Below are 25,902 nucleotides of genomic sequence, written 5' to 3' on the forward strand. Positions count from 1 at the left end.
GACCTCCAGAGAGATCCAGGAGCGGAACAACCAAAGGTCAAGCGGTTCTACGTAGGCGACACCGTCTACGCCCGAAATTTTGTGACGGGACCACGATGGAAAGCAGCAAAGGTTGTTGCAGTCACAGGACCAGTCTCCTACAAGGTACAGCTGGCCAATCGAGAAGTTCATCGCCGTCATCGTGATCACCTCAGGAAGGCTTGGCTTGACTGGGATGAGAACCTTGAAGCTGACATTGACTACGACGTCAAGCTGCCACTAACGGCTGCGCCTGGACATGGAACGCCACAAGCATCTCCTGCCAGGCGAAACCCAGAAAGACCTGTTCCTCAGGTTGTGCCATCGCCAGCGGCTCAGCCGGAGCAGCCGCTCAGAAGATCAGCACGAGAGCGACGTCCAGTCATCCGCTACGGAACTGTTCCTACCTAAGGGGGAAGGAATGTAATATAGTGCAACAATGCCGCGGTTGCATGACCGGCAGGCGTGACCGGCGCGTGAACTCTGAGGTGCGCGAGCTGCCCCCGCGCTCGTGTGTTCGATCATCGGCAACCAGCCATGGTCACTGAAGAACGCCTGTCTCCATTAAAGATGTATGTTGCCGTCATGACTCGGCTTGCATAAGCCACGTTGTGCTTGACCTATCTGCTCTATTTTTTTTTTCTCGAAATTCAGCTGCGTCATATTTAACAGGATTAACCATCACACAAAAAAAGGTTATAGCCTGTTTGAGATATCAATAGCCTATTTGGAAGCGAACCCTCTCCTGCACTGCTTACGTTGTAACCGACTTGCGCTATCAGTAATAATAAGTAACTAGCCCGACCCGGCTTTCACCAGCGGCGGAAACAAGCGGAAGCTGTCGGTAGCGGCGGCGTTCATCGGCCTCCCGGAGATCGTGTTCCTTGACGAACCATCGGCGGGCGTCGACATCTTGGCGCGCCAGAAGATTTTCTCATCACTGCAGGCCTTCCGGTCGAAGTCTGGATTGTCGCTCGTCCTCACGTCGCACAGGTGAGAGATCGCGCCGCCTCAGAAGTCTGAGTACGGACTGTGCCAGAGTGAACGCGAAATACCAATCATCCTAATTTCCTTAAAGACCGACCAACAAGCAGAAAAGAGGAAACTCTCTCTCTCTCTCTCTCTTTCTCTCTCTCATTTCCTCCCTTCATTTGGAGAAAGAGGGAGAACCTCTTCCTTTCTGCGGGGAGTTGCTGCGAGATGGGGAGAGGAGGAGAGAAGAGTGCAAGAGGGAATGTACAGAAGGAAACTGGGAACCGGTTTTCTGCACGGCAGAAGATAATTATGTAGGTCAGCCTTTAAATCAGTTGGGAGTCGCCCCTGTGCCTCCGCTGAGAAGCGCCGCCTTCCAGATCCCCAGTCCGGAGGTTCGAATCCTTGCCGAGCTAGGTGCCCGCAATTTGATGGAGGCTTATCGCGAAAAAATCTCTCTGTAAACGAGATTTCAGTTGCGCGTTAAAAGCTCTCCAGGTCCAAATCAATATTCAGCCCGTCGCTGGGGGGGGGGGGGGGGGGGGGGGCGGACATGCCCTTCGTTCAACACATTTTACACAAACCCCCAAGGCTCGGGAAAAGACGAAGGCACGTAAAATCACCGAATTCGACTTTAATCACTTAGATCAGTGAGAAGGGCTGGTCAGTATCACGTTCCCAAGGTCACGAGACCTGATTGGGGAAAAAAGGCGTTCGCCACTTGTGCCACCGAGAGCGCACATCATTTAAGCCCGATTCTAATCACGCTTGGTATAGAGAGAAAGACTAAACATTTTCTTTTCGCCCAAAACTTTGTTCTGGGTCTTCATGTCCGTGGCCCATATCGACACCGCTGACAACGAGCTCTAAGTTATTGAATTCACGCATAACGGATCCCAGTGCGTTCTCAGCAGCAAAGGACTCCGAAATGACCGCAAGTGAAATATAGTACCACACATACAGGATGTTATGAATCGAGGAGCTCACCCCAAACTAAGCCGAACAACTCGGCACCTGCACCTAACGGGCTCAAAACTTTATCTAAGGTGTATTATAATCCTGAATTATAATAGTGAAATTTCAAGGGTTTGCGTGTTTCCTGTGAAAACCTGTGAGAACATTTCATATTTTCAACGGTGGGCATCGACGCAAACGATCGAGTCACCCAAAAGTCGTACTCGTGGTGCCGCTTTCGGATAGACGCAGTAAGTAAATGACTGCGTCGTCCGCTTTCGACCGAGTACTTCCAGCGCCCGGGAGGTGGCGCCACAAGTGCACGACTCTATAATAGGGTCTTTAACAACTCCAGAGGCCCTAAACTTGTCAAATACGAAGTTGGCGCCAAAAGTTCGCGGAGCGCGCCGATTGGACGTTGGCAAAAAAAGTGCGAAGTCATCGTCGTGATAGTCCAATCGGGGCGCTCCGTGAACTTCGGCACCATCTTTGTGTTTGACAAGTTTAGAGACCGACCCGGTCAACTCTGCCATCTGCGTCGGAGCCCGCCGTGGAAAATTTCCAAGAATGTCCTTAGTTCTCAAAAGAAGAGAGCGGCGCTTTGAAATTTCGCGAGGTAAAATTCGCCCGTGAAGTAAAAATTTGAGGGATTTAAACTTGCTTAGTGCAAGCGCCATTTTTTTTTTTTTTTCGCTCATTTTACGACGAACTTTTTTGATTCATAAAACAACCTACACCTTCGAGCTTCTGTAACTCTCCTGACGGAACCTAGACTTCGTGTCGACGTTGCGCGAGGATTTTGATGCGGGTTTTGATGCGAAGTTTAATCTGGGTTTAGATCTTGGTTTTCGATTATGGTTTTTAGTGCGGATGATGATCCGTGTTTCGAGGCGGGCTTTGATGCGGATTCTGACCTGGGTTCTTTAGGCGGGTTTTGAAGCTTGCTTCGATGCAGGCAGTCTTGATGCAGATTTTTATCCGGGCTTTGCGACGGATTTTCGTACGGGTTTTCATGTGGACTTCGGTGCGGGTTTTGATCAGCCTTTGGAGGCTGGTTTTCAGGCAGGCATTGATGGGCTTTTTGGTGCGGGTCTTGATCAGAGTTCTCAGGCGGGCTTTGAGTGCGGTCTTTGTTGTTGATTCTGATCCGAGTTTCAAGGCGGGTTTTCGACAGTCTCCCGAGGCGGGCTTTTATCTGTCTTTTTTTTTTTTTAAGCCGGTCTTTCAATGCTGGTTTTAACGAGAGTTTTGGGGCTTGCGCCATGAAGCATGGACGAGTGCGAGCTGGCCTGCGACCGCATCGGCATCATGGTGGCCGGCCAGTTCAAGTGCCTGGGCAGCCTGCAGCACCTCAAGAACAAGTTTGGCACGGGCTACTCGCTCAACCTACGCCTGGAGGACGGCTCCGCGGTGGAATTGGACGGTTTCGTGGCGGAAGTGCGACGAGTGTTTCCGGGCATTCAACTCAGGGCCCGCTACGAGGTATGCACGCGAGTAGAGATAGGTCAGAGCTGTGGCGCGGAACCAGCACATCTTTCTTCTTTGACCACAAGATCCTAAGGCTGACGTTTTATAACGTCACGCAAAAAGAGGTATCGACCCACAGGACATGGATGAGACTCGAGTGCTGCGTCAGCGTCAGGCAGCGGTTATAGCGCTATTACAGCATAAAAAAAAGACAGTCCGTAGACACCGACTTAGGCGTGCATTGGTCGTACAAAAACTGTCTTTAGCTATGTTCGAAGCATACATATGTGTAAAAAGCAAACATGCTTTCAACGTATGCTTCAGGCGTGTCCGTAAATACTTGTTAGCATGTCATTGTGTCCGCCGCCAACACCGTGTATTAGGCTAGACTCGTTTTTGTTTGTTTGTTTTTTGCCCGTTTTTTTTTATTTTTTTTATTATTAAAGCGCATTTATGCGTCCGCTTGGCCTGCTTTCCAACGGCGTAACTATACGATTTAGAAACACGCGTCTCGGGCCTTTTTTTTTCAATTAGCAGTTTAAATTTATTAAAAATTAAAAATAGTTATTTCGGAGTCAACTTTTTGAAAATATCTAATGTTTCTTTTTTTTTTTTTACTCGGACCTTTGGTAAATAAAAGCTTATGCAAGAAGTCAAAGACAAACACGTGATTTCAACTTACGACGCAGTATAACATTTATTTCGTATGGTTCCGCAGCTACGCACTGGCCAACAAGCAAAAGAAAAGGAAAAAAAATAAGAAAAAAATGACCGCATCTGTACGTGGTGAATGATGTTGATTAGGGCGAAGCTCTGGTGGTGCTGATGATACTGATTTTATTGTTCATAGGTAGTGCTGATGCTGCTGATTTTTTTTATTGCTCATATAGGTAGTGCTGAGTTTCGGGTTGCTTTTCGACGTCATTACTACTGCTTTATGGTCGGTGAAAGGCAGAGCCAGTGGTTCTTCTAGCGGATCAGCGTGGATCCGCTAGAAGCCGTGGGAACGCATCTCCACCCCTTAAGTGAACGTTCCATGTCAGAAAGAGAATGTGTGGTATGGAACATGGTTATATACGCATTTGAGCATTTGACCACAGCGCCCTCTCGTCTATAAACGTTGAGCCAATGCATGCAAAGTTTAACGCGATTATATACGCATTTGACCACAGCGCCCTCTCCTGTATAGACGTTGAGCGGCTACATGCAACGTTTCATCCATGACATCCCCAGCTCTTGAGTTACTACCACATCTCAAAGCTCTCTACTCGTCCCGCAGTCGTGGCCGAATGGTTAAGGCGATGGGCTAGAAATTCATTGGGGCACAAGTTCGAATCCTGTCGACTGCACAAACATTTTTTTTTTATGTGAGCAGTGACGCCGGACGGACGGACGGACGGACAAGGCTAGACCCTAAGGAGCTTCGCCCCTAAAAAAAGAAGAAAGCTATTGTAGTACATGCATACGTATAGCGTACTCTAAAAAAAAATCTGGACGTAAAAGAAATCTAAAGCCGCGTTCACACTGCTTGTACATCATACAAAACACGATCCACAATATCGGTGGTTCGAATGCCGAGTGCGCAAGTGTTGTCCTTGAACTCGTTGCCCCGCGGCATTCGAAACACGAAACTCGCGATGACTTGCGTTCGAATCTGTATGAATACAGATTCGAACGCGAGACATCGCGAGTTTCTTGTTTCGAATGCCGCGGCGCAACGAGTTCAAGGGCAACACTTGGGCACTCGGCATTCGAACCACGGATATTGTGGTGACTCCTGTTTGTAGACTGTCTTTTGTAATGATGCATGAAGAGTGTGATCCCGGCTTTAGGGGTTCTTCGGCTTGTTCATGTTTTACACCCTAGAAAGTTATTTTAAACACCCCTAAAAGGGTTCTTCGTGAAAAACCTATAAGAGGTTGTTTTAAGCTCCACTTTTGACCCAGAAGAGTTCTTCATCGCCCAGTTACCTTTTAGTGCGTCAGGAGGCACTAGTACTTAAGAGGCGAAGCCGTTCTTTACGAGCTGAAAGAGTTCTGGGAGCGTCGAGGAACCTTTCAAGAACGGACTTTGTTTTTAAAGTGTATGCGTACACAACTTTCTGCTGCATGCAGAATTTAGTTAGAGCAATGTGTGCGTGTTTGTAATCGATTTTGTTGGACGCTTTATAGGTGCGTAAGCGCTAACTAACGTATTTCGGCACAACCAAATGAGCCGTACGAGCGCTATTTATCCACGCTGCACGCAAAAAAAAAAAAAACACGCCTAGCTTGGTACAAGCTTGGCAATCCTACCCAGGGGATAACTTGGGCCTAATGCAGTTTTCTACAAGGCGTTAGTCAGCGCCAGTGTATTTTCCTTTAGCGTTCGTATGGCTTTTCTTTGGCTTGCCACCATATCCAAAATGCCAGACTTGAGTCATTGATGTTAGATGACAGCCAGCAGTGACCCCTATATCTGACACTCATTTGGCAGTTTATGCTCAGAGTTGACACTTGAAGACCGAACAAGCTCAGAAGTGAAGCCTGACTCTAGCACATGTTTGGCAATTTAGGCCCAAAGGTGCATCATGGCAGCGAAACTACCCACTGCGAAGCAACTTTCGCACTTGTTTGGCGAATTAGGGCCAAGGCACACAGATGCTAACCAAAGAGGGTCAAGTTTGGCTCTGCCTTGGCGTCTGGCTTTTTCAGGCACTATAAATTTCCTAACAAAAATAAAATTTTTGTTCAAAGCACTGTCCTACCTGGGTAGGCTATACTACATTTAAGGTAGGCTATACTACATTTAAGGTAAGGTAGGCTATACTACCTGTGCTCACATTTGCAATGCAAGAACTGCACTATATTTGACTGCACGTGCGTTTCCATCCGTCAGCTGACAATACTTTCGTTTTGCATGTACTGGAGAAACCAAAAAAAAAAAAAATGCAGCAAAGCGTTTTATTTTAGGTGGCGCTAATAAACTTCACCCGTGTCCGTTGTGGATGAATGAACGCTCCTCTGAGGATGGGCTAATACAATTACCGCATTTTCCGGGCAATAATCCGCACCCGATGTTTATAGTCCGCAGGGACAAATTTGGGGTCAAGAATAAAAGATTTTGCTTAAATAGTCCGCACACGGTGCATAGACCCCATAGTCCGCACGTCGTGCGTAGTTGGCGTTTGGTGCTTAGCTTTTTTTAAAGGGACACTGAACTCGCCAAAATATTTTGAAGTGCCTGGATAGGACACGTATGTCACAAAATAAAGTTTCCGCGAATAACTTTTTAGCCCAATCATGAGACACATCTCGGGTTATGAAAGAATTCAAAATTAGATACGTAGAATCACCTTGAATAAAATATTGTATTTGTTGAAAAATCAGTGCTGATATTTGTGCGTTCTTGCTGCCTTTTCTCGCTCAGATAATTGTCATGTGAAATATTGAACTGCGGGCATTTTAATTGGTTTTTGGGGTATTTATGTGATTAATTGCCTTAATATTATTCTCGGCACAAGAATAACAGAATCAATCCTAATTTTACAAAATATAGCGACGGGTGATGAGTTTAGAATATCTTCACAAAAGGTATAAATCAAAGAAAAACGCTGTTCTTATTACAAAAACTTAAAACGGAAACAGAGTCAGACTGCAGAAGTGCGTGTGTGTGTGTGTGCGTGTGTGTGCGTGTGTGTGTGTGTGTGTGTGTGTGTTTAAAGCAACGCGTGACGCATATGACTTTCTATTACATCCACTGTTTGACTGTTTGTCGATCTTGATAACGATGTCAGCGTTTTTCATATGCTAAAATGAAAACAAAATGGTACCTTTCTGGAACGACTATTATGGTTAAATGGCGTATTTTTATAATCGCGATGTTTACTGGGGCCTACATTGCTGCAGTTTGTATTAATAATAACAATACAATTAAGATATTTTAAAAGGGAGGTTTTTTTTTCAAGCTCTAATAAGACTTGTTGCCTATGAGATCTAATTTCAAACGCGTGAACAAGTATGGCTATCAAGTGTGCAAATTATTATCACTGTTGCTAATTACCGCATTTTTAATTAACAAGTTATAAAATAAAATACTACTCTAAAATTAATGTAATCATTCTTGCCAATCTGAGAAATTCATGTCAAATAATATTAATTCTGGGTAAAGCATACTGTGTTATCAAATTCGCAACTTTTGACAATCGGCAATACTTCCAAAGTTGCCGGTAATCCTTCCAGACGAAATGCTCCAAAATAAAAATAAAAAATAAAAAAAACGAGTTTTTTGTTATTATTATTAATCACTTCAGAACATTTAGTCCATTTAATTTTTACACGCCGTCGCTTTGCCAATCTTAGCCTTTCCAGTTCGAAGGAGCGCCTCCAGCTTTCATGTCTGCTCTCTGCAGCACGTTTCATTGGCATTGGAAGCCGGTGAAAGAGTAAAGAATTTCACTATTACGTATCCGAGCGAACGCAAGAACCGTGTGCTTGCGTTAGCGTTGCATGTCCCATACGGGGCGTGCGCGGAGCCCAAAATTGCGGTCTTCGATTGGAGCCTGGCGGCGATGTGCATGCGCCGAAGGGGAGCATTCAACTCTAACGCTAACGCACAGGGCTTGCGTTTGCTTCTACACGCAATAACAAAGAAATTCTCCACTAAGGTACAATTTCATACCGGCTGCAGCACTACATTGGGACAGTGAGAGCGTTGTTAGCATTCGTACATCACGTTTCGCGAGTGATGATCGCGAGCAGTTCCGCCGTGCCCGCTGAGCAGGAGAACCGGAGGACCCTCACTAGAGCACTTACCGTTTCCGCCGAGGGAGGGCGAGCAAAAAGCTGGAGACTTGAATACTGTACCCCCCCCCCTCTCCCCCCCCCCCCTCTCCCCTCTTCTCTCCCCCCCCCCCCCCCCCCCCCCCCCCCCCCCGATCCGTCAACCCAATTGAGTCTCACGCTCCACCAGGCTCTGAGGAGGTCGCATTTACGCTGCAACCGCAGAGGGTGGCTCCCACAAGTAAGGCATCCAGTGAGCGCTGACGCGCTTATACCTTGCACGACACAGGGCCGCTTCGCGCTGTCCGGTCTCCACGTGTGTGCACCTTCTCTCCACACTAACACATCACATTATGTGTTACCACCTTTGCCACGCTAGAACGGCAAAGGGTCGACATTCTTGTAATTTGGCGTCTTGTCGCGTTTCCAGGACACCTTCGAGTATCACATGGAGGAAAAACTCCTCTGGAGCGTCCTCTTCACAAAGGTAGAAGAACTGGAAAGGAAGTTTAAGCTGGCGCACGTTTTAGCGTCGGACAGCACCCTGGAGCAGATCTTCATCCAGTTTGCTCGCGAGCAGGACGCCAAGGCTGAGCAGGGCACTTCAGTGGCGAAAGGTCCGGTCCTGCAAAATGCAGTGCCGAGGGGTCTGCACCCCGATCGATCGAAGTCAAAAGAAAGTAGTAAGGAATAAAAGCTACCCGAATAGCCAAATGTCTAAATAAAGTATATCGTTAACACCTGAACTAACGTGCCCAGAGATTGGTAATATTAATTTTACAGTTCACATTATCGCGCGATATCCCTCCCATCTCTCTCGCCCACTTATTCAGCTCACCTCATTTTGAAGGTAAACTTTTGGCAGCTCTCTGCCTGGTTAGGGGAAGACATCAACTCTAACCTTAAGTTTAGTAAACAGAACTGTTTAATAAACTTGTGGTTAGAGTTTGTAATTTTTTCATCTCCTATATTCGTTCTTACCTGAAGGAAAAAAAATTTTCGCAGTGTTTATACTTCGCGCGAAGTAGTTCTTATAAGGTTTGCCTCTCGGAAGAAAAAGTGGCGCTTTTGGCGTTTGAAACGTGTGCGTCTTGATAAGATAACATATATCTGATCTAAAATTTACCTACGTATGTCTTAATTCTCTACCATAGCCTCATATGTATACTGATGTTGGCTGCCCGATTGTCAGTTGCCATCTATCACCACAAGGGTGCTCTGCTCCCCCATACAAGACAGAAAACGTGAACGAAGTGACACAAGAATGCAAGGACTCTCTTGCGTCCTTCCATTCTTGGTGCTATCTTGGGCATTTGGCGTGGTAGCTGTGGATCCCTCTTAGGTAATTAGTTCGTTTTTTTTTTTCTTTTTACCATGCTTTTTGCCGCGTTCTAGGCAGACTTGCAAAAAAAGGTGCGACGGTCATTAAGGAAGCCTGTCTAGACAGTCCTTCCTTAGCGTCTCTGAGTGAAACCTCGGCAATCTGCTGAGGCTTCTCTCAAAGCCCAGCTTGGTTCGGGCCTCAATGTCGTCAAAGCAGGATGAGCTTTGACCACACTGCCACGACCTCTTTCGCGCTGCTTGACTTACTGACCTGGCCATCTCTCTCTCTCGCACCTCGAGGTAGTGGCAGGTGCCTGACGAAAGCCACAGTACGTCATGTACGAAACGTGAGCCCTGGCACCTCTAACACCTGTCACACTTACTAGGGGACTTCGTAGTGGTTGGAACTCTATAGCACACTGACCGTTTCAATTTCTCTTCACCTTCTGATCTTGGCCTCGCCCTTGACCAGGGACGGATCCAAGGGGGGGGGGGGGGGGGGGGGTGGGGGGGCGACGGGGGCGGCCACTTCCCCCCTCCTTCAGACAAAGTCGACCCCCACCCCTCCCCCCTTCTCGGAGGGCAATTTGGCATGGGTGGACCCCCCGGTGCACAAGAAAGAATCGGATAATAGTATCCTTACAAATTTTCTGCCCCCCCCCCCCCCCCAAAAGAAAAAAAAAACGGAGTTCTGGATTCGCCCCTGCCCTTGACTTCAGCAATAGAAACTTGCAGCTTATTTATTTATTTATTTCAAAATACTGCCAATCCCCGAAGGGATTATTGCAGGCATTGGTACATAATAAAAGATACATGTGAGGCATTTAACAACGGATGAACAACACTTCTCGTCATTCAAAACATCCAATAATTTCGAAAAAAGTTCATCTTCGACTGCATTCATAAATGATTCAACAGTGCCGTGACTGAACACGTGTGGATCAAGGCTATTCCAGATTCTAATGGCAGAGGGAAAAAATTAATGTTTAAAAGTGTTATTATGAAACGAATAGTCAACAAGTGTATGGCTGTGCTTGTGTCTAGTCGGTCTTGTGTTAGACAATTGAACGTACTTGGATGAGTCAATCTTAAAGGCGCCTTGTAAAAGAAGGTAGAGAAATTTCAGACGATTTAATGTTGTGCGGTCAGTAATGGTCTGTAAACCTGCTCTTTTCAGAAGCTCTGTGGGGGAGTCAAAACGACCATACTTATGATAAACAAACCTAATTGCCTTTCTCTGGAGGCTTTCAAGTGTGTTTATGTTTATATTCGTGTGAGGGAACCAAGCAATATTTGCGTATTCAAGCACTGGACGTATAAGGGTTTTATATGCTAGGAGTTTTGTGTCACAAGACGAACATTTTAAGGTTCTCTTCAGAAAGAATAATTTCGTGAGAGCTTTATTAAATACATATTTAACGTGTGCGTTCCAGTTAAGATCAGATGTCATCAAGACTCCTAGGTACTTATACTCGGTGACTCTATGCAAAGGTTCATCTTTAAGGCTTTATTGAAACTGGTCGCTGCTTCGACATTGTGAAAGTTTACAAGCTCGTCCCCCTGGCCTGTAATTCGTGTTGGGTCATACCTACTGACCCCTACATTTATTCACTTTTGGAAACTACATCTGTTGCTGCTCACAGTTATGAAATATGCGTTCTGAAAATTTTGAAATTACGTACGTTGCGGTAGTAGCGGTGCGCAGCAGACAAGTATCGTCTTCATTGCATGGGGAGGTGGCACTCCTGGCGGTGGTTATGTGAAGCAGGCGCAGAGGCGCTTGGCCTCCGAGATATTTCCGGCGCTCTGCTCCGGCCCGTCCAAACCACCGGCTTTCCAGTAGAAAAAGGCCAGCACAGCCAGAGGTCAAATTTACGAAACGATCTTACGCTAAAAATGCGTATTGCGCACTTTTTTACGATCAAATCAACATGGCCGATAGTATCGCTCAGTTACTTGGTCGCGACGACCAACGGGCATTTATTTTTCTACGCGCTCTTCTCGCGCGTCCCGACTTCAAGCAACAAGAAAAAAGAAAGAAGTACTTGAAACCATACTTGTGCCTATCTCAAATATTCTACTCGAAATACTGTATTTCAAGTACTTTTTGAAGTACCTTGGTATCTTGCAAATACTTTTGATTGAGAGTATTTGATAATGTATTTTAATTACATTTCTGAGCATCTTGTGCTCATTATCTCAAATACATTTTTGACATTCTGCCATTTTCCGAGTTTTTCGGTACGAAGTGGCGTGGGCGTGGCACGAGCAAACGTGAACATTCTTTCTCGCAACCAAATCCTTTCGCTAGCTCCGATAAGCTACGGTGACTTAGATTGAGCTCGTGAAAACATCGCTTTTGTGCCGATTGTGATTCATATTTCACCCCAAAGTTCGTACAATTAAGGTTTTCCCCTCGAGTTCCCACAGGTGTCTTTTGTTTATAAAGTTTCCCCCAAAAAATCTTCAAACAAAAGTGGTGGTTTTACGAAAGCAAAGATTGCCACAGTGAGGCGCAACGCAGAACAGGAAACAACCCACGAAAACAATGCAGACTTAAGTGTCAAGAAATTACCAAACAGGAGAAAATGAGAAGTGGGCACAAAAAGAAGACACTTTTTTTTGCTTGTTATATATTTTACCCTGCTACGGCAAAACATAAATACTTCTTTGTTTCTTTTTTTCGTTTTTTGTCAGTCCGGCATTTATTGCTTTCGCGCCACACTGTCTGTAAGCGAACATTGATAAGCAGAGAACAGGACAGGAAATGAACTATGAGCAGGATGACCTCTCAAAACACCAACAAAGCGTCCCCCTACGTTGAGTGCCTTTCTGAACGCAACCGACTTAAAGAGGTTGTGACCAGCGCCATGGCTATAATGGAGGCTCTCTTTGCTATCCATTCACTCATTTCCGTATCCCAAGTTAGTTTATAGTGAACTCCCCATTTAGGGAATATAAAACGTGATATTCAACGATGTCACCATACCTAAAGCGACCTCTTTTTTTTTTTTTCTTTTTGGTCCCAGAAATGTTTTGTAACATATATCAGTGATATCCTGTTCCTTATAGTTGGACTGCGAAAAAAAAAACTACAATGTATTTTTGTTGTACCGTTTTGTACTGGTGCGTGGTAATAAACTATTATGGTAAACGGAAAAATCTTCAAAAGTAATTGAATTGCATTTCTAAGTATTTTTATCCTACTCAAGATACTTAACAATACAAGTAACTTGAGTCGTATGTTAAGTACTTTATGAAGCAGGTATTTTGTGACTTAACTACATTTATCGAGTACTTTGTCAAACACTGTTTGAAACCGACCACGACGGACATGAACGCTGGATCCACAAACACAGGCTCAGCTGTAGCGATCTCACCAACCAAGTGGCCGCCAAGCAGTGGCAATCAGTTCATCGACTACGTTTCATCGGCACGCGATGTTTCATCGACAGATTTGTTCATCGACAAATTGCTTTATTGACAGTTCAGATTAGATTTTTTTTCTTGTGATAAGCTGCATGAGACTGTCGCAAAGCGGCGTGTACAGGTCGGCTAGGTGGGTTAACATTTTTGTGATGAGCCACCGCAAACTGTCGCCACGGAGCGTCGTGAACGCAAGCGGGGAGAGGGGGAGGGGGGGGGGGGGGTTAAACGCGACCCCAGTGATACACACGTGACGAAATGTGCCTACAGCGTGCAATTCGCGTAACGAGGGTCAACGAGACATGTGTCCATGTAAAGTTGTCTACGAAACGAGTTTCAACAAAAAGATAGGGCCCCTTGAACCCTTGCCATACGGCAAGGGTTCAAGGGGCCCTATCGTTTGGTTTGATATAGTTTGATCGCTGATTACAATTTTAGATTAATAGGTCAATCTCTTCCCCTGGTCGTCCCCTTGTTTTCTGAGGCAACGGTGACAAATGCTGCTATCGAAAAGGTACTTTCATCGATTCTATCTCCTTGTTTCGTGTGATACAGACCTCAAATAAACGTCGTATGGATTACCCTCGCAACACATGGTATGTAGTATGCTTTGTTATCAGTATGCCATTTTTATTCCGACATGACGGTGTGTCAACACTGTCGAGCTAAAACACTTCGTGGGAGCTACGCGAAGCCATAGGTTCAAAAGTTCCCTCTTGGATAGTGTCTCCCCTTAAAGGAGCTGTGCAGCGATTTTAACCTGGAAAGAATTTGCATCATCTACTTTTGACATTGTTTATCTTGTCAGAAAGGACAGAAAACACGCCTCCTTCCTTCGAAATGTTGCAATTCCACCGCGTAATCGCGAGGTAGAAGTGAGAATATTTCCCGACCTGCAGCCGCAAGCGGCGGCCATGAGAACCACGCGGCATGACGTCAATGGGGGACTTGTAAAAAGATAGGAAGTGCGCAAATACCTGCTCGATGGAAGGTAATTATTCTATAAATCTTGTCTTTCCAACATAAATATAAACACGTCAAAAACCTGGTATCATCGACACAACTTTTAATATACGGAGTTTTAATGGCGCCATCTATCCGAGGTCAACAAAACCGTCAGCTCTATCTGCTACCGCGAACAGTCGCCAGAAGCCGGAGGGGAAAGGACGCAGACCTGGACGGACGGTGGATGGCGGGACCCAGACACGAGGCTCTCCTCCTCTCAACATGCTGATCGCGCCACGTGACCACTCGCTCGCGCACGTGGTCGCGAGCCGGTAAGTTCTCGCTGCTCACTGATGGCTCTAGAGAGAGACCTTCACCGGAACCCCGCGGGTCCCCCATTGACGTCACAGCGCACATGACTCGGAAGATAGTGAAGGAGTTGAGAGGTACCGAAAACCTCAATCTTTGTTCATTTTTAAAATAAAAACTAAAACATGCAGCCAAAAGCGTTTTTTTTTTTTTTTTTTTTTAATTCTTTACTTTTGAAAGGTCGAGGCACCAACTCCCAAATGATTTAAGCAAAGCACTAAAAGTGTTGCACAGCTCCTTTAATGAAAAATCAACATACACCAGTTTTTCTTTTTTTTTTTTTTTTTTTTGAAGAAATTATTAGTTTAGGTCAACAAAACAGATCTGGGCAACGTTTCGTCCATGATGTCATATCCTTGCAACAACCCCCCCCCCCCCCCCGCCCCTTCCTTTCCCAAGGCTGACCCATAAATCCACCCCCGTACCTTAGCCGGGTGACAAACAGAGACTTCCAGGTGCCCTAATTTACACGACGGGATGAAGCGGTGCGGGACATCCCCGCCTGCTGCGATTGGTGATGTCCCGGTCCCTTCGTCAAACTTTTTTCCCGACGTGTAGATCAATTCCCAAAAAACTCCTTTCCATTTTTTTTTCTTGTTTGTTTATCTTACAAGTTTAAATTGACTACGTGTTATTGGGATTTTCCGAACAGAGTATACGCACAAATAGCGCGGATCTTCCAGAACCAAGGAACGGGAGGCCTTACTGAGAAATGGCGATGTTTATTTGTTGTTTATTTGTCGCTACAGACGCCACTTACGCACATTTTCTATCAGCCAGAAGTGAAGTCTTAAGAAATGCAGGATTCTACCACGGAGAGGTTTTAATTCATGGAGAATTTCTATACATGGAATACATCATGACGTGCATACATGAGGCGAGCATAATAAAAGGCGTTATACTTTGTCTCACATTAGCACGGACTAACTGCGAAGGCTGTACAAGCGCGAGCGGCTAGCTTGACTGCCTTGACTGGAACACTCGCTGCACTAGCGCTTGTGTAGCTGCCGAGGCTTCATCCAAAGCAATTAGCACGCGCTTTTAACATGCGCGGCTAACAATAGTTCATGCTAACGTGAGACGGAGTATAGTATAATAGTAAATACATGGGTGATCTATTTACATTGAAACAATAATTGATTCGCTTGGTCTCGCAATTCAAGACGTCTACACCGACAAGGTGAATACTTCATGGACTTAAAATAAAACGTGTTGATACGTTCTATACACGAACGTTCTTGCATGGGAACGCGCGCGGAGCACTGACAGGCATACACTTTCGGCTGCAAGTGTGCAAGCTGGTAGAGATCTAACATGCTCCGTAACTATATAGCGCAAACAAAGGACAAACTAAAAAAAAAAAAGTTTCGTTTGTTCTTTGTTTGTGCCACTGTTTTCGTTTCTTTGCATCACGCTCATTCGGTGCATAGGAGCATAAGAGCCTCCTCCGGCGCCACGGGCGCCGCCCATTATCCTCGGCGCTTGAACAGGCTACCGATGAATCTGTTGATGCGCACAGGCTCCATCTTACCGCCGCCACCGACCTGGACGTTCCAGTTGGCGGGATTGACGAGCCTCAGTGAACCACGCACCAAATCGGACATGGCCACCACTCCGTTGTTGACGGCCAGCTGGAAGCCGTCGTACGCGTGCATGAGGTCCTGGCCCGCTGCCGGAATGGCGCTCGAGTTGCCGGAGATGGAAAACGACGCGTTCTTGAGACTCTGTGTCATCGTGGAGATGAATTCCCTGAGCGGCCTGGTGCCCTGCGTTCCCTGCGTGCCGGCTCTACGCATGACTTCCGGCAGAGAGCCCGTCAGATTGCGGACCAGGACCGTGAAGTTGCCCACCGTGTTCTGCGTCAGTTTAACCACATCCGCCTTGGGGAGTGACCTGGTGATGTCGTGGATGTTCTTGAGGTCCTCCTGGATCTGGAACTTGAGTTGGTTGACCGTTGGCGTGACGGACTTGGCACCGGCGGTCGCCAGACTGCCGATCGTCTCCAGGGTCTTGTTGAAGTTCTGAAAGGAGGTCTGGACGCGCTGCCCGGATGTGACCGTCTTGGACATGTCTCGGAATACGTGGTCGGCCGTCGTGAGAGACCGGTGGAACAGCGTGTTTTCGACATTGGGGATGCGTAGACGTTGGAAGCTCTTCTGGACCGTTTCGAGGTTCTTGACAATGTTTCCATTTAGGCGGTGGAGGGAGGAAATGTTCCGAAGGGCTGCGCCCAAGTCGCCGATGTCCCGGATGCGGAAATGGCTGGTGATGTTGGACTGTACGCGTCTGTACAAGTCTACTGCGCACTGCGATATGGGACAGTTGGTTAGTAGTGCCATGATTTTTTGGTGGTGTCTTTTTATGGTTGCACCGTGACATCATGAAGAGGATGAGCCCAAAGTTACTTGAGTAGCGTGGTTACCTAACTACCCAGAGACGCCCTTCCACGAGCAGTACCCACCCCCCTCTCTATCTCTCTCTCCTCTCACGGCCCGCCTCCCGTCCCGTCGTTCGACGCGACATCATTTTGAGACGGCTGCAACTACAGCTGTAGTGCAACGGTAACCGTACTCTTTGGAACACGGTTTGGAACGAAAATCTAGATGGTGCTTCAAACAACGGCAGGCTAACGGGGGGCTAAGGTGGCGGGCTGAAGGAGGTAAGGGGGTATACCCTCTCCGCGGGAGTTCCACAACTGGGATAATCTATAGAAGATTGCAAACAGGGTATCTGGCGGCCGCCTTGTTCCTCCTTGTGTGAGCAAGTACGTACAATAGACCTTTTGCTAAATTATTCAAGCACCAAGGTGCATGCTGCGAGTGTAGTTACACGCGTCGCACGTGCTGGCGTCTGCGGAAGTCACTGCTCTAAAGCAAAAGTCTAAAATAAATGGCATCTTGCACGTGCGTTCGTCAACGCCTTATTTCGGTTATTTACTTCGAATCTTTTATACGGGGAAGTCGAGCGCATGCTGCGCGTGTACCTACATTCCCAGCATTCTTCTTGATGCACGGGTAATTTAGCAATACGTCCATCGCAGGCCTGCCAAATATATCTTCCCGTTCGTGCTGCACGCGCTTGTACGCATGGGACACCAGTCGGGATGCTATCCGACTGGCCGCCGTTAATTCTCTGGTCTTGCGGTGAAGCCTGCGCAACTGCAAGCTTGCCAAAGCTATGTTCACGCGCGTGCTGCACACGCTTGCACACGCGTCAGGGCAGTCAGGGCGCCTCTGGTGCCCCATGCGACGCAAGCACGTGCAGCGTGTGCGAGAACGTATACCATCGGTGGAAAGCTTGTAAATGCACGCACTTGCCGGCACGCGCAGAGACGTGGCCTGACTGATGCCCCATGCGTGCAAGCATCTGCAGCGTGGGCGTAAACGTAGCTTTGGCAAGCTTGTAATTGCGCGTCCTTGCCCGCACGAGCAGAAACATGGCGGCGGCCAGTCGCCCTGCTTGCAATTACGTGCCAATGCAAGCTTGCCAAAGCTTGCAATTGCACATAAGTACGAGCAATTGCAAGTACAAGTGCGTGCAATTGCAAGCTTGCCAAAGCTGCATTCACGCACACGCTGCACATGCTTGCACCCATGGGGCACCAGTCAGGCGCCACGCTTGCAATTGTCTATAGTGACGTTGTATTTTCCTCGCCGTGACGTCACGAGCCACTTATTAGCTTTGTTCGATTTACCTGCACATTCTGCACCGGTGCAGAAAAGTGTATGGCGGTGTACTTTCGGCATGTGTATTGAGATACGACCGGAAGCACACCGCCCCAGACTTTTCTGCACCTGCACCTTCGGCACCGGTGCAGGAGGTGCAAGTAAATCGAACGAAGCTACTACACTCTCAAGAAAAAAAGGTGTATCGTTACACCCTTTGTCCCATGTAATACACCCCAAAACTTCATTTCGACGTACTGACGACCCCGAATTTTACGAGGCGCTTGATAACGGTGTGATATAACTTAATCAATAGCTAAAGTACGAATCAAAGACCACATAAAGAAAACACCGAGTTTTTACAGTAGGGCCAAAAAAAAAAACCGATTATTACTCTTTTTTTTCTTTTTGCAGTCAGTAAAACGTACATTAGCTATTTTAATAAGTTGTACCACACGGCTAAATAGCCCCTCGTAAAATTTTGGGCCGTCTGTTCGACTGTAAGGCGCTGTACGTCGAATTGAAGTTTTGGGGTGTATTATACGGGACAAAGGGTGTGATGATACGCCCTTTTACACCCTTTTTTCTTGAGAGTGTACAGTCAGTTTCACCTTACATCTAGACGCAGCTGACGTTACGAGCTATCCTAGCCCATCCCGCTCTGTGAACGTAGCCCATGACACGCTTTCCGCGCGTCGCTGTGCCCCCTCTCTAAGGTCACGTGACACTCACACGACCTTGGATTGACTCCGATGGCTCGTAGCAGCCGCTGCGCTCGGACGTAAAGGGAAACGGAGTAGGCTTATCATCAGTCCTAAATGACAAGTTCGATGAAGTAACCACGGTGGAGGCTTGGAGCCATCACATTCCTAAGTTAACACCGTCAAAGTTGAGTGTGACGTTAGTCTTATTTCCGTTAATGGAAACAAAATGAATCCAAGTAAAGACGCCATGGCGAACGTTTATAGTAAATCGTGGAATGCCGAGCACCACGACGCTTTTGGTCGTACATGTGGCCAATAGTTTATATGTTACAGCACGAGGCTCGTGATAGTGATATTGCGGCGTCGGTACTCACTTCATTGAACTTGATGATGTGGACTGAGTTGTTGCCCTGTGTTCATTGAAGAAAAGGGTTAGTGGTAACCGCAACACTTGCTGCATCGCCAAGGTATCGAACATGCCATGCATTATTTTACTTACTTGCGTGACACCTTCTTGTAAGCACTGCAATAAAAAAAAATTAAGCCGCGATTTTTTTTTTTTAATGCTGGTAAACGTTTTGAAATAAGTGGAATAAAACGCCTCACATTTGAAAACTTCTCGAAGCCATTAGTGGTGATGTCGAAACTGGTTCCATCCGCCAACCGAACGTTAAACTTTTGGTAGTCGTTAGTGGCATCTTTGGTGACGTTGCCTGTAGGAAAACAAAGTAGGAAACTGAAATTGCAGCCTGTGTTCTTAGAAAAACAAATCTAACGAATGAGTTAGCAGGCAGACGTACTTAAACACCAGACGACAACACAAGAAAGGGCATAACCGCAGCTGTTGAGGTTGTCTCTTATACGAAACTATTAAGATTCACCTCGGGTCTTTTTATTCATAAGAGAAATCACGCATTAGCTAATACTAATAGTGATAAACTTGGCAGTGATGTGTACCACGTGTCAGTTGTATCTGAGCTACGAATTGATACCGAGCATCAGTGCACTACCTCGCGTGTTTTTTTTTTTGTTTTTTTTATTAACGTAGAAGTTTGGGCTAGTTGGTAAGTAGACATGATAAAACAAAACAGCGCAAAGACAAGGACGAAATAGAAGAAACCATATCTGAAAGCATCAGTGCACAGCCTCGCGTGTTTTTCTTTTTTCTTTTTTTTTCTTTTTTTGTAGTTTCGGTAACAGATTGCTTCAGAAAATCTCAATGTGACTAACGCTATGCGCAAAGCACGAAGCAATGTGGGAGTGCCCGGGGGCTGCTGACGATATTGATGATATATGGGCGGCAGTATAAACTCTAAAAAAATCCCGTGCGTCTACTTTCCCGAACACTCGGAGAGCCAATTTACACACTTTTCCACACAACCACTTGGAGAACCAATCAGCGCAACTTATGGAGGCAGCTCAGTGATTGACGATGCCGAAACATATGTTTAGACCGAAAAACGCAGTCTGAGTTGTGACACTAAGCAATGCAAAACGTCACGCTTGCATTGCTTAATGTCACAACTCAGGCTGCGTTTTTTGGCCTAAACATATGTTTCCTCATCGTCATTCGCTGAGCTGCCTCCATAAGTTGCAGTGATCGTCTCTCCGGGTGTCGTGTGGGGAAGTAGACGCACGGGCTTTTTTTAGAGTGCACAAGTCTCTTTATAATTTACTTAGCTGAGTGCGTGAATATGAGCGCAAATATAAATGGAGTCGCGAGCAGAACATACTGGATTTCAGCTCGGCAACAGCGAACAGCAGAAAGAGCAAGGCGCAGCCGAAACTCCTCCTCAACATTGCTGACGTGGACATTACACAGCTGGAACAGAACGCAAGAGAAGATATACATTCATATGCAATCAGTCAATCAGTCGTCCCATTAATCTCACTGAGTCCGGTGGAAAAAAACCTGCGGTGCCCTATCGGAAGTTGACCGAAGGCAAATGTTTGCTTCCAGTGCATCGGCAATAAGTCACGACATCACCGCCAGGTGATGTCGTGACTTTACACTTACTTTACACTTACTTTACACTCAATTCCTACAAACTGTCTTGTAAAACTAAACTTTCTTTTTTTTTGTTATTGAATTGTAGTTTGACCGTACACACTCTAAAAAAAGTCCGTGCGTCTTCTTTCCCGCAAAACATGCGGACAGCCAATCACTGCTGTTTGCGGAATCGGCTCAGCGAATGACAGTGCTGAAACATATGTTTAGACCAAAAGCGAAGTCTGCTATATGTAGCATCAAGCAATGCAAGCGTGACGTTTTGCATTGCTTAATACTGCATCGCAGACTTCGCTTTTTGGTCGAAACATATGTTTCGGCATTGTCATTCGCTGAGCCGATTCCGCAAACAGCAGTGATTAGCTGTCCGCGTGTTCTGCGGAAAAGAAAAGGCACGGGCTTTTTTTAGAGTACAGGTTTACGCATGCACACGGCGGAAGGTCGGTCCTTGGTCAAGACCGAGTGTACAACAGAAACCCTGGAAACGATGTCAGTTCCTTCCAACCTTCTGACACTATCAACGTATAGCAGAAACGGTACAATTCTTCCGTGCAAAAAATTGTATCTTTCACCATGGCGTCAACAGCCTCCCAGAAAAGCTAGGCCCATACAGTACGTGTCCTGTGGTGCAAGCTGTGCGCTCAACAGAGTTCGAAACTCAAAAGCCGTTAAACCGCCACTAGATAAGAAAGAACGTCAACATTACCTCGACTAGTCGGACGTTTTAGGCCAGGTCCAGGTGTAACCAACCATCCACCCAACCAAAAGAGCGCTTTTACTCCACGTATGTCACTTCTCTTCGGCGCCAGCAGCGCGTGTACTGTGATCTGGGACCCTCTGCGGCCAGGAAAGTGAGTGCTGGTGGATCCCGTCTCTGGAGGCGCGCGCACGTGCCCCACAAATGAAAGAAAACCGGCTGCATACGCGCCGAGTCGGGCACCGTCTATGTTTATAGCGGTAAGACTCGCTAGGACCGCCCGGCGAACTGGGTCACCCGCGCACGATTTATTTTGGCGGCGGTATTCGGCGGCGGGCGGACGCGGCATCGCGGTATCTGGGCCGGTCTCGATGGCACGTTGTTTTTCACTCCTTCCGGTTCATCCGAAGACCGCCATAGTGGGAAGGAATGCCCCGCCTTCCTCCCTTCCGCGTGTGCCAGGAGCGGTGCACGCGATGACTTCTCAGCGGTGAGTTTTAGCTCTTGACACCCGCATCAGTTAGGCCTTGATTGCATTATGGCCCTCCCAGAAGGTGAGAGTCACTTCCGGGCTGTCTTTGCATTTGCTTTTTGAAGAAATCATGCACTATAAATGTTCCTCGAGTTCATGTATTTAAAACAAGTTCTGCTTTCTTGTTGTTGTTGTTTTGTTTTTACTTCTTGTTAGGTTTCTGGGAAGTAGTCTCAGTGGCTAGGTATGGCGTTTCACTTCTTTTCCTCCAAGGCGCCAGACACCCATGCAGCGGCGTAGACCTTCTATTTTCCCGGGGGGGGGGGGGGGTGAAGTTCTCTGGGGGGGGGGGGGGGGGGGGGAGTGCTTTTCCGCGCAATTTTTTTTACACCGGAAATTATCAGTAGTGTATTTTAGGGGGTACATTTTACAGCGTATGTATATCGCCATATGTCCGTTGCTGTGTGCGTTATTTTCACTACTAGAGGCTCGTTACACGGCACGTGAACAGCATCTCGGTAAGGATCATGTCCCGGGGGGGCTCTGCACCCCCCCCCCCCCCCCCCGGATCTCATTAGGGGGGGCACGAGCCCCGATGCCCCCCCGTAGTCTACGCCTATGCACCCATGGAACCACCGCAACATCTCCGAGTCAATGTTACAGAGTGCCACATTTGCTGTCGTACTTCACTCCGAGTTTCCAAATTTTCGAATACATTACCTCATCTCTCGTGATACTCTGCACTAGGTACTTATCACAACGTATGTAGAGATATAGTTACCTGGGTCTTAAAAATATCAAACTAAATTAAATTTAAAAAAAATATATTTTGAAATATCACAAAGTAGGGTTTTAGAACGCCGCCATCTTGCTAAAAATTAAAAAAAAATTACAAAGATTTTATTGTTTATAAAAGGTTTATTATCACTACCTATACCGTGTGTCTATACATTCATCCAAGATTACTGTCACGAAGCAATGGGATGTTGGCACAATCTGATCCAATATAGCTATACGGTGCATCGATCTACGGCGTCGATGTAAAATGCACTCGAAAATCAGGCGCCTGCACGTAGAATGCTCACATTTTCAACGAAAGTGTATTTCAGTCGTGGATGCATTCCTGTGAAATTTCTCGGCGCAGCTCCGTTCCTGTGAAAAGTTATAACAAAACATTCTTGAAAATTAAAAAAAAAAAAAAATGTTTACCACTGATGGACGCGGTCGTCCTTCAATGGGTTCAATGGTAGACATTGTGCGCGTTAACTCCGAGCTCCGGAGCGCGAGAGTTTGGAGCTTTTTTTACTAAACGGACAGGAGTGTCGCCGGAGGCTGACTGACTGACTGACACTCAAGCGCGCTCCTCGTGCACCGAGTATTTCTCGGAGCGCGAGAGTTCTTCGCTTTCTTCGCGCTCCGTGACGTCACTTCCCCAAGCAATATGGCTGCGCCGACCAAAAACGTTGTCGAGACGATGATCACTCCCAGACCACTGCCCATTTTCAGTTAGTAGTGTTTAATCCAGCAGGTAATCACGATTTGATTTGAAAGCCATGACAGCAATAAGCGTTCGGAAAAGGTTCGTTCGCGCATCTCGCATGAAAATGAATTCATCTATAAAACGGCGTGCCGATAGCACAGCGACCGAAACGTTGTCGAGATGAGGAGACATTCGGACCGCTGCCTCTTTTATAATGCTTAGCCCAGCAAATAAAGATACTTCGATTGGAGAGCCGAAACATCAGTTAGCGTTGAGGAAAAGGTTTGTTCACGAGTCTTACCTGAAAACTAATTAACCTATCGAACGAGCGTGCCGCGATAGCTCGGCGACAGAAAAGTAGGAATGAAAAAATAGTCAGACCGCTGCCCTCTTTAAAATGCTTAGCCCAGCCGCATCGAATAAGAATACTTAGATTGGAAAGCTTGGCGTTGCGGGAAAGGTTTGTTGATGCATCTCGCCTGAAAACGAATTCATCTATCGAACGGTAGCGTGCCGACAGCACAGCGACAGAAAAGTTGTCGGAATGAGAAGACAGTCGTACACTGTCCAGTGGCGTATCAACTTGTTTTTGAGTGGAGGGGCAAACCAAACCCCCCCGGTCCGGGTCGCTTATTTTTACTAGTGATGGGCCGAAATTTTGACGAATCTTGGAATTCGGCGGATTGCCGAACTTTTCAAAAGATTCTGCAAAGATTCGGCAAAAATACACTGTTCATTTTCATCATCATCATCATCATCATCATTTATTTTCCTTGAGGGCCCGTGGGGCATTATACCATGGGGTGGCAAGAGAACAAAAAGAAATAGAACAGTAAACACAATTATAACACTGTAAGCTAGCTAGGTAGGTTAGATAAAGAGAGGGTAATGGCTTCAACAAATTTAGAAGTATCACTAATAGAAACGATGTTATGAAATAGTGAATTCCAATCCTCGACGGCCAATCGTAGCGTGGAAGTCTGGCGAGAAACAGTTGATCGAATTGGACGTAATTTACTTAGGTTATCTAGACGCGGGAAAATACGATGGGAAGGTGATAGCAGTGATTCTGTGAGGTAGATATTGTGATAAATAATTCGATGGAGAAAGGCGTGATACTTAGCAGCGAAGGGAAAGTGAATGAAGGTTAGCTGATTGGCGTAATCCTAATATGCTGGTATATGGTGAGCAGGGTTGTAAAGTACCTAGGTACAAGTAACTGTAAATCGGTAACTAGGTACTTTTGTTTTACCTGAGGTACAAACCTAGGTACTTTCATTTCTCAGTATCTGTATCTGTATCTTAGATACATTTTCCAGTAACTTGTAACTAAGTGAAGTTACTTTTTACAGGTACTTTTTTTATTCACTTCGTCAAAATTGTAGAAGATGCAATATAACATATAACTGAAAATAAATTATAATTACAGTCTTAAAGCAATTTAACATCACGCAGTGTTTCCACGCAATAAATCGAACTCAAATTTTGCACTTTACAAAACTGAAAATACCTACGTCTGAAGAAACTCCCTCCTGGTTTCTAAAATACCCCTACAAATACTACTTCCAGAGTCACAGTTATAATTACGTGCGGAAAATAGTATTGGGAGACCTTAGATATGTAAATGTTCATTTCACATAATTAAGCACAACAAAACTGGCAGGCTTCGTTGTCAAAACTTATTGCAGCAGTAGAAGGATACAAACATCAAGGGCAGATAATCGAAGCACTCGTACTCTGGCCGAACGGAGACTTCGAGCTCCTGATGTAGTCTGCCACTGATGGCTGGGCTGCTGTTATTCTATGTTGTGGAGGCCCTGTGCTACATTCGGGTCTTTCCTTGGGTGCCGCGGCTTTCCGTTTTACCCTGTCGACATTCGTCTTGCTCTTGTCGACACTCTTTAGTGCTTCCTTGTGAGACCTCTTAAAAAAGCAAAGCATGGCTAGTTAATACTTATTGCACCGTATCAGAACAGCTCAGCGGCGCAGGACACTAGTCCAACTAGGTTTTAGCATTAGCACTTGAGACGAAAACGATATTTCTGCCAGACGCCAAAGATGGTCAACAGCGGCGGAAAATTCCGGACGTGCGGGCATTAAAAAGGGAAAAATTGATTGCTTCCAGTAAAACTAAAATGAAGACAATATCTAAATGACAAATGACAAGGCACCTTACAGATAATTGTTGTGGGTCGGTTCATTTTCTCGGAAGCCTAGTTTACCTAGCGCACCCGGACATCTTTGTAACGACTTCTTACCGTCGCTCCAGACGCCCTGAAAAATGGACTTGCACCGTAATTTTGTATAAGTATGACCAAACCTTTCTTTGTTACCCATTCCTGACGAAGAGCGGACTCCGGTTGAAACGTCGAAAATAAAGTTTCCGTTGTGCTACCGATGGACCTCTACTTCGTCATATATAATATATAGGTGAAGTCAGAGTGGTGAATGGGTCGAAACACGTCGAAAACGAAGAGTGAGTTGACGCAGGGACAGGCTTTAAACAACGGTTTCGAGGGGGTCCTGCAAAGTTCTAAGTCCCAGTTATCGAACATCCGCAGTTGAGAACAACGAAAAATCAGTAGCAGGCGTATTGTACGCACGAAAAGTTGCTACCCTGACGTGCGACGCGACGTCAATCT

At 46.3% G+C, this 25,902-nt stretch overlaps 2 protein-coding genes across 2 annotated transcripts in view; one reads left to right on the forward strand and one right to left on the reverse strand.

The window, feature by feature from the left end:
- The window catches only part of LOC8031407 (ATP-binding cassette sub-family A member 13-like), a 74,007-nt gene extending 65,142 nt beyond the window's left edge, over positions 1-8,865 (forward strand). The window contains exons 20-21 of the mRNA XM_040216187.1: positions 3,213-3,426; positions 8,602-8,865. Of these exons, the coding sequence (XP_040072121.1) occupies positions 3,213-3,426; positions 8,602-8,865 (478 nt within the window). The remainder of the gene's footprint in view (positions 1-3,212; positions 3,427-8,601) is intronic.
- Positions 8,866-14,809: 5,944 nt separating this feature from the next.
- On the reverse strand, positions 14,810-20,601 carry LOC115315708. The gene is made up of 5 exons (XM_040216189.3): positions 20,337-20,601; positions 19,210-19,316; positions 19,103-19,126; positions 18,978-19,013; positions 14,810-16,540 (listed from the first exon to the last, which is right to left on the reverse strand). Exons 1-5 carry the CDS (start codon positions 20,416-20,418, stop codon positions 15,704-15,706), a joined length of 1,086 nt encoding a protein of 361 aa, XP_040072123.2. The 5' UTR covers positions 20,419-20,601; the 3' UTR covers positions 14,810-15,703.
- Positions 20,602-25,902: the final 5,301 nt, after the last annotated feature.

The sequence above is a fragment of the Ixodes scapularis genome, unplaced genomic scaffold (genome assembly GCF_016920785.2).
Source record: "Ixodes scapularis isolate PalLabHiFi unplaced genomic scaffold, ASM1692078v2 PGA_scaffold3__209_contigs__length_174095766, whole genome shotgun sequence".
Lineage (NCBI taxonomy): Eukaryota > Metazoa > Arthropoda > Arachnida > Ixodida > Ixodidae > Ixodes > Ixodes scapularis.